General features: G+C 33.7%; 2 protein-coding genes across 2 annotated transcripts; one reads left to right on the top strand and one right to left on the bottom strand.

Annotated features, from left to right (window-relative positions):
* The first annotated feature begins 7 nt into the window (after positions 1-7).
* Positions 8-2,103, top strand: LOC106377662 (B3 domain-containing protein At2g31720). Its single transcript, XM_013817923.3, has one exon. The coding sequence runs from the start codon at positions 424-426 to the stop codon at positions 1,639-1,641; it is 1,218 nt and encodes a 405-aa protein (XP_013673377.1). The 5' UTR covers positions 8-423; the 3' UTR covers positions 1,642-2,103.
* Positions 2,104-5,076: 2,973 nt separating this feature from the next.
* LOC125586194 lies at positions 5,077-8,163 on the bottom strand. Its single transcript, XM_048756033.1, has 7 exons — positions 7,414-8,163; positions 6,965-7,189; positions 6,668-6,922; positions 6,013-6,398; positions 5,853-5,934; positions 5,535-5,770; positions 5,077-5,461 (listed from the first exon to the last, which is right to left on the bottom strand). The coding sequence occupies exons 1-7, from the start codon at positions 8,161-8,163 to the stop codon at positions 5,077-5,079; spliced, it is 2,319 nt and encodes a 772-aa protein (XP_048611990.1).
* Between the last annotated feature and the right edge of the window lie 5,591 nt (positions 8,164-13,754).

Below are 13,754 nucleotides of genomic sequence, written 5' to 3'. Positions count from 1 at the left end.
CCTATTTTAGAGGAAGAAATAGAATAGAATTGGAATGATTTTACCTATAAATACTATTATATAGACAAATATAGAAGTGGATTGGAGAGGCTCTTAGAACTTATATTATTGGTTTTATTACCACTAATAATTCGAAGATAAATACGGATTTAAAAAGAAAAAGGAAATAGAGAGAACTTATAACATATACCAGAATGTCTACACTAATTAAAAAAATAAAGACAATTGGAAAATTTCCTTTTTAGGTGTCCGTGTGAGAAAAGGTGAAGGAAACGCTATATAAACAGAGTCCCTACTACTAAACCCTTTCACAGCCTCCCTCGTCACCACTATCTTCTTATTGTTGTTTATATATATTTCTCCAGAGAGATTGATTCATCGCCAAGAAAAAGAAAAGAAAACAGAAATCTATTTTCGAGGAAGATGGCGACCAATGATGATGATGCTAACAAACGCAGCGAGGGAGAGAAGAGATGCTTTGATCTTTTTGCGACGCTGCTTCACGCTTTTGGCGACGATGAAACAAGAGCGAGACGAGGACAACAAGAACAAGCGAGAAACATGCTCATGATCCACACTATTACTACTGCTGCCACCAACACTTTCTTGCGAGGCAAGCGAAAGATTGATGATGAGTGCAAGAATCAAGAAAACACTGCTTCGTCTTCTTCTTCTACGTCAAGTTTGGTGGAGTCCAAGAGGCGTCGTGTGGAGTCCGAAGACGAACCCATCAGAGCAGAACCAATTAGAGAAATCAAACCTCCGGTTAAGGAAAGAAAGGGACCGGTTAAACAAAAGGGACCGGTTAAACAAAAGGAACCGGTCAGAAGAGAGCCAGAGGTGACGCCTGGATGGTTGGTTGAACTGATGAGTAAAAAAAACGGTGTGGATGCGAAGCTGGTGGTAGAGAAGGTGATTACAAAGACAGATCTCAAATCAGACCAAGGACGTCTCTTGATTCCCTTTAAACAAACAATAGAGGACTTCTTGAACGAGAGAGAGTTGAACATCGTAGAGAAGCATCACAGAGCAGATCGAGATGAAGGATTTAAAGGAGTTGACGTGATCTTGTTGAATGGTAACGATGCTGAGCTGCAATGGAACGCTAACCTGAGGATATGGGAGATGAGGAGCAGTTTCAACTACGCATTGTGTTCTGGTTGGAACCAGTTCGTCAAGGAAAACGACCTAGAGGTAAACCAGACTCGTCGCCTCTGGTCCTTCCACTCTCGAGATGGGCAGCTCTATCTTGCTTTCAATCCTCTCACTCCAGCTCAACCACAAGATCAAGATGAGGGTATGGCTCTAGCTCTGGTTCCATTTAATCCTGAAGCTTCATCTTCATCCATGGGTTCGTTTGTGTGTGAAGAGGCAAACATGAGACTTTTACCTAAAATTCGAAGGAGTAGCAGAACTCCTCGTGTTTGTGTTTCAGTTCCAACAAGTGACTCCAGCGATCTCTACCTCGACGAGGGTTTGGATTTAAACAGAACACCACCTGAAGAGTGCACTGAGATGGATCCTGATCTCGAGGCTGTACAAGAGACGCATATTAGGTGGACATCACAGGAAGCCATCACAGAGACCTCAGTAGTATCCTTCACAGAGACGACCACGGTGGACCTCGAGCTCCGGTTGTAACTAGAGATTCCTGGGAAAACAGCTCTGCTATGTGATTTGGTCTTTGTTTATTCTTAGCCCTAGCTCTCTCTCTATTGCCGTGTCATGCAAGTATATTCTTTTAGGCATTCAAATGAATTTTTTGGTTTTTCTATTTTCCTTATTGTTGAGTGTTGTAGCTACCTTGATCGTGTTGCTCAAAAAAAAAAGCTACCTTGATCGTATGAATGGATGATATACAATGTTTATTTTTGGTAATTTGCATTTCAAACTGGTTTGACTATGTTGATGAATAAATGCTTTAACCAGACTAGACCGGAATAAACCAATTAATTACACAAGGAAAAATAATCCAGCCAAATTCAATGCAGCACAGAAACAACACTTGATGGGAACAAATAAATAGACTTCAGTTAGTCATAATCAGAAGAGAAATGTACTCTCATAGAATTCAGAGACGAATATGAAACTTTTACTCAACAAGTAGCAGAGAGTCAGGGTATGTATGACCTATGAGTCAGAGTATGTATGACTTATGAGCCAAGAGAAGAAGCCTAGCAGTGGTGGATGTAGAAATATTATGGGAAAACTGTTTTTTTAGAGCAAAAAAATAGTAACTATGTCCCATTAGACTAATCTATATTTTGTGTCATATTTTTCTATAATACCCTTTAATATTTATGAAAATAATTTTAATAAATAGTTTTACAAACAAAAAAAATTTGGAAAAATTGTAACATTTGTTAAAATACCTATATGAAGTTAAATGGTATATTTTCCAGTTATAAAAAAGTTAAAATTATAAATTTCAGATTATGTTCTAAAAAAAGTAGAAATGACATTCTACAAAGTAGAAAACGAAATCTACTTTTTTCATTGAATCTACAATGTTTAGAATACGTGATCTACGTAAATAGGAGTATTCTACAAATATGTAGAATACACATTCCGCGCTTAACCTACCATTCTAAAATTCTTAGAAATCGAAATCTACACATTAATCTAATTCTAAAACATGTAGAAACCGACTTCTACAGATTTACTATAAATCTAAAACATGTAGAAATCAAATTCTAAACATTACTATAATTCTAAAAAACTGTAGAAACTGATTTCTACATATTAGTTGTATTCTACGGATAAGAAATCAGTTCCTAAAAATATGGAAACAAAATATTTGAGAATATTCACTTTTCTATTTTCTTAAAAAATCGATTTTAAAAAAAAAACGAAAAAGGAACAAAAAAAGCGACAAAAAAAACCTTGGCAACCTTCTTCGCCGTCTTCTATATTCCATTGATTGTTCACAAAATTTTCACAAAATTTTCACATTATTTCTACCATGATTCATGTCTATGCTTCATGTGGTGTTTGGGAATTGGTTGTATCTTCAGGTTGGAGTTTTAATGTTGATAAAAAGAAAGGGGGAAGGTTACTTGCTTTGGAATTGAAGTCTTCTCTGGAAGAGTTACAGAAAAACGTTATAGAGGATTTTGGTTTTGAAGAAACAGATGTTGATTTGGAGTTGAGTTACCTTCCTATTGGATTGATCAATTCATCAAAATGTCCACCAGTGATCATTGGAAACTCAAGGCAAGTTCAAAATTTTCTAGGGTTTTGTAAGAAGCATCAGTCAACTCAATTGTGTGTCAGCTATAAAGCAAAGCAAGGAAATCCAAATAAGATCGACATTGATCTTAATAAGATGCCAACTGATGCAAGTACTAGTGAAGAGAACGAGCGAAATCCTTGTGACATTGGGACCGCTTCAAATATTGTTAAGGGGGCTAAGCATAACGAGAAGAGGAAAGGGAAGATGAAGCAAAGTGAAGTTGATGGAGATGATTATGATGCTGACAAGCATAACGAGAAGAAGAAAGGAAAGATGAAGCAAGACGAGGTTGAAGGAGATGATTATGATGCTGACAAGATCAATTCTGAAAAAGAAAACAGAGAAAAATTGGCAAGCAACTTCGTTTACCTCGAACTTGTAGTGCAACTCAACTGAAGAGAGAAACTGTATAACCAAGTCTGGATATAGGGGTTGTGGATTGTAGCCAAGAGTCTCAAGTCCCATGTTTTTCCACATCTTTTTGACATCCCGCACAATTCCCAACTCCTTTGTAGTGTAATCGCAGATGAACTTTGTTGGTTTCAATCTCATCCGCTGCAAACCATTGTAGAGAATGCAGTGGTAATCACTCCAACCAGCATAGTAATCGCGGTGTGTGTAGGATGCAAGTTCTCTCAGCTCCTTCTTACTTGAGATATGTCGGTTATGAATTGTAGGGAGTTTAGAGAATGGAGTCAATGGGTCATGAGGCCAAGGGGCTGCTTCCCGAGGCTCATCACTTTCGGGCTGCGCTGCGGTCGAAGCAGCTGTTGTGTCACGTGTCTGTGTTGCCGCCGGTGCTGTTTCCTTGGTCTTTTTCGGTCCTTCTTTTTTCACCATTTTCTGCACACAACCCTTAACAAATGAGTTCTCAAAGGTAAAACTGAGTAAATTGACATGGACAATGATTCAACACCTATGCAACTCAACAACTAACATTACAGATTTAATTCCAAATTTTCGGAATTTTTTTTTTAAGAAGTAACCCTAATTTCTTAAATCAAACTTAAAAATACGAATTAAGGCAAGAGCTATATGGAAAATCGTCACTAATCATCACCCTAACACACGATTAAAGCCAAAACGACTTAAAAACACTGAAATTTCACTTTTTGCTATTAAAATTTCGAACTATAAAAGTGGAGATAGAGTTTCATACCTTTATAGATCGACCGAAAGAGTGGTAGATTCGGAAGTAGCTCACGAAATCGTCTGGGTTAGGCTCAAGAATCGTCCAAATCGGAGTTAAATCGAGAGAGAAAGGGTTTATGAAGGTGGGTTTGATCCCATTCTCTCAAGAAAAATTGGGGAAGGAGATAAAAGTGAGGGTTTGATCTAAGTCTCACGATTTTACTCATAAAATCGTGTTATTCCGGTTCAAATTAAGTGGGTATTAAACCGGATTTAACTGATGAAAACCATAAAATCGATTTGATCTGGGTGCGGGATCGATCGATCCGAAAGACAGATCGATCGATCTGGAGGCGATCGAGCTTTGCCGAACGACCGTACTGGAACAGGTCGATCAAAATATGCTGCGCGTTTTTTGTTTGTTCTGCATAATGCTCAGGATGGACTGTCTGGATTGATCTGGTCCTACACAGAACTATCGATCTACATAGACTGAGCTTTCCGGATCGAGCAGCTTGTGTCGATCGATCGATCTATTTTGGCTGACCGGATTTGCAATTGTTTTTTGAGTTTAGTAAAATTTATGGTTTCTCAATTGATAATGTTATCTTTCATTTTGTAAACTCAAGTACTGTATATAGAAAAAATACCATTATAACAGAAACTCCTAAAATCATTACAAAATAAGTTTAAAAAAGCATAACCAACAAAAATCATAAATCATCAATCTCAACATACTCGGCAGGCTTACTACACTTAATAGGTTCATACTTTGACATTCTCTCAATCAGTTCTAGATCATTAGCTGCTTCCCATTGATCCCACATAATCTTTATCCGAGCTCCCCAGATGTTCTCATCACTCACCATAGATATGTCCAACCCAAGCACGTGGCATTCGATGTGTTTTATAGTGTACACACCACAATGACATTGAAGTCGGTTAAGACCACTCATAGGTACATAGGAAACATTGTACGGAGTGATGTGGAGATGCTTCTGTATTGTCAATGACTGCACGGCCTTGACAATCCGAGGAATAAGCTGCGCAAAAGCTTCCACTTCCTTGATTTTTTTTTTTACCCCCGCAATCAAACACCTGGATATTCCTAGTCACAAAACTGATGCATAAAGCAATCCAATGGTTGCAATTGACCCAGACAGGAACGTACATCCGATCCACATCGACATTCCACAACATCCGTGTTCTTCCATGGGAAGGCAGTTCACCTTTACCGTATTGCAGTAATAATGGATCCATACTGTATTTCTTAATACCCTTACAGAAATTCTGGTAATCCTTAGCAATGAGGTCGCTGAAGACGCATGTCATGAAAGCAACACGGTCTACGTTCCATCGTTTCAATGTTGTTCTTTCCCGAAAAACATACATTATAACATCAATTTCCTACAAAAACAAAGATAAATCTGTAATGTATACATTTATATAATAGGTAACATTTTATAGAAATAACCGGTTGAATGCTTACGTAGTTTTTAAGCCAACTGCTGGCAGACATAATACGTCCGGCTAGATCACCATCTAACATAGATGGACCAATCTGTATAGCTCTATAAACAAAATACAATGGTAGAGATGTCAATTATTAAGAAAATCAACGGAATGATATATACAAAGGAATAACATACGTTCGTGTATCTTGCCAGTCCTGCATCTTCTTAAAATCTGTAGGATGCACAAACACCAAGCAGCGATCAGGGAAATCTTCGCCGTCTAGCTCTATATCTCGGTCATCTAATCGGACCGCTGGCTTCTTCAATGATTTTAGAAGTTCCAATGAATCTGTTGGCTTCTTCAATGATTTTGGAAGTTCCAACCAATCCAATGAATCTTCGACTTTAGCTTGAGAAGGATTCAAACCTTTCACAAATGTGTCTAATGGAAGGTTCTTCATGCAACTTTCCAAAAACTCTTGTGTACCCATACGAAGATCACTAGCTGATGATTGAGTAACTTTTGCACGAGGTAAATTGACACACGAATCAACAGTCTTTAACTCTTGGTTTTTTACAGCCTGTTGCCAAACACGTACAATTACAAATAACACATACAAATTTCAAGTTCAAAATAGAGAATAGACATAAACGACAAGTTCGAAATCCATAATAAACATACAAACTTCCAAATACATATTACATTAAATATAGTCATTACATAAACGACAAGTTTCAAATACATATTACCGCCTCATTCCAAGTTCCAACAACCTAGCTTCAAAGACCTACATTTCATCGCCTAGTTCCAAGCTTTCAACAACTTTTAACTCTTTCTCTTAGTAGTTACCTTTTTCTTTGATGGAGCAGTGCCTTTTTTGCTGGTGCTAGGACCACTGTTGATTTTGGTCATGCTAGGACCGCTTGCTTGATCACTCTTTCCCACCAATTCAGTCACCACTAAAGTTGTCCTGAGCTGTGTAACCTCAGCCTCAATTTTCCCCAATCTGTCGGTTACAACTGTCTCAAATTGCTCAGTTCTCTCCGAAGCTGTCCTGAGTTGTGTAACCTCAGTCTCAATCTTACCCAACCTGTCCGAGAACCGCTAACAGAATTTCTCCCCAAAAGTAGTAAAAGAAGCTTGTACCAGATCCTCCAAGAAATTTTTCATATATGTGTCAATATTCCCTTTTGATGAAGCAGCTAGGTGGCACAAAACATTCTTCTTCCTTGACTCTGCTCCTCGGTCTGCATGCTTTCTCTTGTTTCTTCCCGAAACATCAGCTGTGCCATCAACATTCCCTGCAACATGACTATTTTCACCTCTCTCAGTATCAGCTGTTTGCTCCTCTCCTTTCTCTTCGCCAGATTCCTCAAATTCAGAGTTCGTAGCTTCTTTTACTCCTCAAACATGATTGTTCCCCTACAAACAATCAAATCATTAGTAAAGTGAACAAGACAATAAATATTTTAATTTGAAAAATATATGCATACATTTTCTGGGAATAAGTTCTCAACGCCAATGATATCTTCATAAGAACATTTTGCACATCCTCTCCAATTACCACACAGTGGACCTGTAAAATTTTTACTGACTTTTGTGCCACAAATCTCTCCTAAAGCAGGAACAGCTTCCATTATCCAAATTTGGAAACCAAACAAGAATCCTTCCATCAGATACCCCTCTTTATGCTCTAATTTATGCCTTGTTTTATCAATTTGCTTCAGAAGAAAATCAAACGAATACAGACCCCATGGGTAATTCCGAAGCTTCTCCAAATCCATCGCCAACTTCATGTACAGATGCGGGATATTCACCTTCTCATCCTTCCCCATCACCACACCCATAATAACGCAAAGATATATCAGTCTCACCCTATCAACCCAAGTCCAGGTATTGCTCTCTTCCAAATGCTTCTTTTTAATGATCTGCAAATTTATTTTTCCATTTGTCTTTATCTGCTTGCTCCAAAAACCATCATCATCTTTCCATGTCACTAACCCACTGTTATTCTCTCGCTTCACTTTCAGACCAGTGACAGCATGATACTCTTGCAATCCAAAACGCAGAGGTCTCCTAGCGAAAGTGAACCACTTCTCATGTCTCTTGCTTGTCATCAACTCCTTACACAAGAAAGAGTGTACCAACCTCGCCGAAAACTTCAGATCATTCTTCTGGATAACCATAATCTGTGAAAAAATGAGATCTTTCATAACTTCATCGAATTCTGGCTCCATTTTTTCTTTCAGCAACTCGAGAAGTTTTAGTCGGCAGCTGTTATTAATCTTCTTAACCTGAGTTTCCAATCCCTCACCGTATAAACGATTAGGCAACTCCAACTCCATACCTGAAAATTGAAAACAATACAACATATATCTATTAATAACAAATATCACAGCTCAGTTAAATAATGTCTCTTAATACTTTATCAATAACCAATGTCAAAGAATTAGCATTCTCACTGTATTAATTTCAATTTTATGGTGTTTTAATTTTTTTTTTTTAAAACAAAACCTAAAATTCCTAAATCTATCCCAAAAATATGATTTAAGCCATGATTGTGTACAAAATCTTCTCTAATCATCACCTTAACACATGATTGAAGCCTAAACATCCTAACTAACTCAAAAAATTTACCTTTTACCTTTCTATTTTAAAACTCTAAAAAGAAGTGGATATAGAGTTTCATACCTTTGCAGAACGAACTAAAGAGTGATAGATTCGTAAAAAGCTCACGAAATCGTATGGGTTAGGCCAAATAATCGTCCAAATCAGAGTGAAATTGAGTGAGTTAGGGTTAATGAACTTGGGTGAGAATTTGATTTTGTCTCCCTTTATTCGTGAATGGTTAATTATTGGTTTCATCCCAGAGAAATCGAGTTTAAAGAGTTGAAATCATGCTTGGTCGGTTCAAATCAAGTGGGAATCAATCCGGATATAATCATACAAAACCAAAAAAATCGATTTGGGATTCTTTCCTCGGCACGGGATCGATCGATCTATTCTTACAGATCGGTCGATCTGTGTAAATCGACCTTCGCCGATCGAGTGAAATGGACCAGGTCGATCAGTATATATTTCTCGTTTTTTTGTTCTGAATAATGATCGGGATCGATCGATCCATTATAACTTGTAAAGTGGGATCGATCGATCCCCCTTGTCGAACTCAATATATATCTTTTTTTTTTAAATTACAATTTGTGGGAACCGAAATTCACATTGTCGATTTCCGTTTAAATAAGGAAACTAGGAAGACCCTAATTTTCCAGAGGACCCGGATATCTGCTAATTACCACACGTCAAGCAATCAGAACACGAGAATAACGACGATAAGAATAAGAAATCGAAAAAGAGAGCAAAGTAGATCTTATTCCGAATCTGCGTATGAGCGTTTACAACAAGGTATAAGCCTGGGCTCGAGAGCTGTCGGCAAGATTCCTAGTTCTAGCAACCCTAAGACGGCTAAACCTAATTGAGTCGCAGCTCGAAATAACAAAAACGGAAGATTGCCTAAATTGCTCTAAGTGCTAAGTTTGCTCTGAAAAATTCTCTCTCCATGCTCCTCGCCTAGGACTCCTTATATACTAGCTCCAAGGTCGGTTTATGCTTTTACTCTTCTGCCCTTAAGCAGTCATAGCATAAAAATGGAGATATTCCATTTTTCCCGATCTTCCAATTATCTTCAAAACTTCCGTATTTATCCGCGGAAACTTGACATTTATCCTTCCTTGTGGACCAAGCGTAAACCGTGCTGCGGTTTACGGGCTTTTGGTTAAGAAATCTTAAGATGGGCCTCGAGTCGTGTTTTAGATCCCTTTGGGCCGTCTTCCGACTCGACACGTTTACTACCAATCCTTTTTGATAAAGAACGAACTTTCCGCGGTTTCTAATCCGCGAAGTTTGATCGATGAATTTGAATAGCGGAAAACATGGACTGAGCTTGCTACGGTCTTCGGGAGATAGCATTCGAAGGTTTGACGAGAATGCATGGATTGATGTCGTATCGATGTTCGGAAAGGTTCAATCGCTACACAGCGACCGAGCTCAGCCAAGCTCGGTCGCTACGTAGCGACCGAGCTCGAGCCAAAGCTCGGTCGCTACGTAGCGACCGAAGACTCGTCCCGCTCGGTCGCTACGTAGCAACCGGGCTCAAGCCGAAGTTCAGTCGCTGTGTAGCGATCGAGCGGGACGATCGATCGGTCGCTACGTAGCGACCGAGCGGTACGAGCGCTCGGTCGCTACGTAGCGACCGAGCTTTGGCTCGAGCTCGGTCTTGGTTGCTACGCAGCGACCGGACAGCGTGTATGCGTGGTAATTACGCAACGGTCGAGCTTGGTTAGTTTGGTTTGAATCTTCAAGGATACTTCTTCGTAAAAACTTCGTGTTTGGTTATATTTTACGAAAGTTACATCTTCCTTTTTACTATCTCGTTCGGAAATACGATCTCCGAGGATTTTCGGGTGGTAATTCCGTCGTAACCGTTTTTGACCCCAACACAATTTTAAGGGAATTACTGCCATTTTGGAAAAAATTAGTCTAATAGGACATAAAGTAGTATAAATTAGTTTAAAAAAACATAATTACCATTTTTTTGCTCTAAAAAAACAGATTTCCCAAATATTATTTTTTACCGGGGTCATATTGTATCATAGTGGCTGTATTTTTAAAGAATAAGTATTGTTTTCACTATATAAAAATGTAATAAGCTTTAAAAATGTTACATGGGCTTTGACTCTTCTTGATAATATGTTACGTGGACTGTAAATGTTATTAAATAAGAAAAAAAATATACTGAAAAAAGGTGTCAATTAGGGCATCGAATCCTAATTTATAGGGGTCAGAACTATAACCAACACCAATTGACTTGAAGATTCTTTAATATTTATTATCTCTCTAGTATTATTCGAGAAGTCAGTTTCTTATGTATCGCGTTCACGTTAACTCTCACGAAGGTTGTTTACACTGATACTTTTAATGAATTAAAAATATTGCATTTAAATAGTATTATTAAATTTTTTATTTAGTTTCTTTTTTCAAATTTTCCAAATAACATATATAATAAAAAAGAAACATTTATAAAGTTTAAAAACCAATTTAAAAACGAAAATATATGTATATACAATATTATTTCATTAAAAAGAAAATTTCGCAAAATAAAAATATTCCTTTTAAAAAATATTTTTAAATAACATGAAATATACTTTGAAGTAATAAAAAAAAATTTTATCTCTATATTTTTTTAGATGAAAATATATTTTCTGCATATAATGTGATTTCATAAAACAAGATTCACACACATAATCTTGACATTAGAAAAAGATTATTTCTTTAAAACATAATTTTGAAAAATACAAAAATATATATTTTCAAAGTAACAAAAATAATTTTTATATATCTATCTATTTTCTTAGATGATTACATAAAATAATTAAGTAACATAAACTGATATATGTTTAATTGACTAAAATAGTTTATAATTAGTATTATTGAAATGGTTTATTTATTTTTCTACCATTCACAATAATATTTTAAACAGTTACAGTAAAAAAATCTATAAATTATATTTTACTTATATAATATGATTTTTAAAATATAATCACACAATATTTTTAAACTGCATATTTTTAAAAGAAATTAAAAAAATAAAAAGAAATAACAACAATAGTTTTTGATCAAATAATTACAAAATATTTTAAAATAACATAACACTATATACTTTAACAAGATAGATATATTATATTTTATCATTATTAAAATTATTTGTTTTTATAATATTAAATTTGCTTTTAAATTTTATGTTTTTATGTTTGTGGAACTTAATATGACTATAATTAAAATACCAAAGCAAATCTGAATCTCTTTTTAAGATTATTTAAAATAAAATTCAGTTTAGAATTTATAAAATATTTTAATTATTATAAATATTGATATGTATTTATGAGCTTTCAAAAATGTATTAGTTACTTATGTATGTAATTTCATATTGATCATTGCTTTAATTTATGATTTTTTTTTGAAACAAAATCAACATATAATTTAATAAATATTATGAAATTGCATACACATTTAAACGATAAATAAAATTAATTTGATTTTACTTAATTATAGTAAAAATAATTATACTTCAATTTGAATTTGAAAGAATATATATAACTCAACTTATATCTAAAATCATAGATTTAACTACAATAAGAATATACAATTTTATAATAATAATTTATTTTATAAATTTAAAATATAGGATGACTCAAAACATATTATCAAATGAAAATAAAATATTTATCAACTGTTATAATTTAGTTCTTTTGTAAAATTTATAATATTATCGTTATATTAATTTACGTAATTTGAAATTAGACACTTTAGTTTATTTTATATTTCATTTTAAGCACAATATATATTAAGTTATACATAATCTTCATCAAATATATTTACATATCTAAGACAACAACCTACGTAAATGAAAATAAGAAAATTAATCATAACTTTAATATATTTAAATTTTTTTAAAAAATATTATAGTTGAATTTAGAGATATAGATACAATCTAATATACCCAAATGATAACTAAATCTATTATTAAAAACAACAAAACCGACTAGATATAACATATGTAAAATCATATGTCTAATTAAAGTAATATAATATTATTAATATAAATTAGGCAAACAAATTATAAATTAATTAAAAATTTAAAATAAATAACAATCAATTATTATAGTATATTTATTTTATAAATATTTATACCCGTGCATGAGCACGGAAAAATCACATAGTACAAAATAAACGGGAAAATCGCATTTTAAACCCTGAGAATGTCGCATTCTCGCACTTTAAACACTGAACATTTTTGACAAGCACTTTAATCTTGAAAGTGACATTTTTATCATAACAGACCTTGAATGAGGTTTACTTATTTTCCAAGTCAAATATGTGACAAGTACTGTTCATTATTGATGACATGTCGGTTTTCTCTATTTTTTTCTTTAAAAGAAATAAAATAATAAAATACATAGAAAATTCGAAAAAAATCCAAAAAATTCAAAAAATATAAAAAATAACATTTAAAATTAAAAATAAAATAAAAAATTTATAAAAAATTAATCCAATTATAAACCAATAAATATATATATATATATATAATATAATAACTTGAATGGTGATTCTAGATTCTGTTTTTTTGGTTTTTGATTTTTTTTAAAAAATTTTGATTTATTAATACTTAACTTATTTAATTTTTGTGAAACTAGAAAAAATTTCATAACCACTTAAAATGTTTTTGACCTTAACTAAAATATTGTAAGTTAGTTTGAAATATAATTAAGAGATATAGAGGTATGCGTCTAGATTTGTATATGTTAGGTTTTGGTGTGAGTGGAGATTCTTAGATAAGTAACATATATTTTAGTTTATCTAAAGTTTGATTAGTAACTTATTCAATTCCAAAGTTATTACTATTTTTAATAACTTCACTTATAAGTTATTTTCTTTTTAAACAAAATTAAAATTACTAAAATAAATATCATTTTAATAAATAATAACAATGATTGGATTAATTTTGAAAATTTAATAAGTTAAGTATTAATAAATCAAAAAATTAAAAATCAAAATCAAAAACCAAAAACGAGAATCTAGAATTACCATTTAAGTTATTATATTATATATATTTATTGGTTTATAATTGGATTAATTTTTAAAAATCTTTTATTTAATTTTTAATTTTGAAATGTTATTTTTATATTTTTTGAATTTTAGATTTTTTTGACTTTTCAAAATTTTCAAATTTTTTCGATTTTTTTTTAATTTTCTCGAATTTTCTATGTATTTAAAAAAAAAACATGTTACCACAAAATAAACATTACATGTCACCTAGTTGACTTGGAAAAAAAGTAAACTTCATTGGAAGTTTGTTATGATAAAAATATCACTTTCAAGG

The sequence above is a fragment of the Brassica napus genome, chromosome C4 (genome assembly GCF_020379485.1).
Source record: "Brassica napus cultivar Da-Ae chromosome C4, Da-Ae, whole genome shotgun sequence".
Lineage (NCBI taxonomy): Eukaryota > Viridiplantae > Streptophyta > Magnoliopsida > Brassicales > Brassicaceae > Brassica > Brassica napus.
The sequence above is the reverse complement of the archived record's forward strand: the minus strand, read 5'-3'. Positions and strand labels throughout refer to the sequence as shown.

Excerpts from the sequence above, each read along its gene's own strand:
- LOC106377662 (XM_013817923.3), top strand. The coding sequence starts at position 424 with ATGGCGACCAATGATGATGATGCTAACAAACGCAGCGAGGGAGAGAAG.
- LOC125586194 (XM_048756033.1), bottom strand. The coding sequence starts at position 8,163 with ATGGAGTTGGAGTTGCCTAATCGTTTATACGGTGAGGGATTGGAAACT. Across the intron at positions 5,771-5,852 it reads GCAGTTGGCTTAAAAACTAC|GAAATTGATGTTATAATGTA; the intron begins GTAAGCATTCAA and ends TTGTTTTTGTAG. Across the intron at positions 5,462-5,534 it reads AATGTCGATGTGGATCGGAT|GTGTTTGATTGCGGGGGTAA; the intron begins GTACGTTCCTGT and ends AGGAATATCCAG.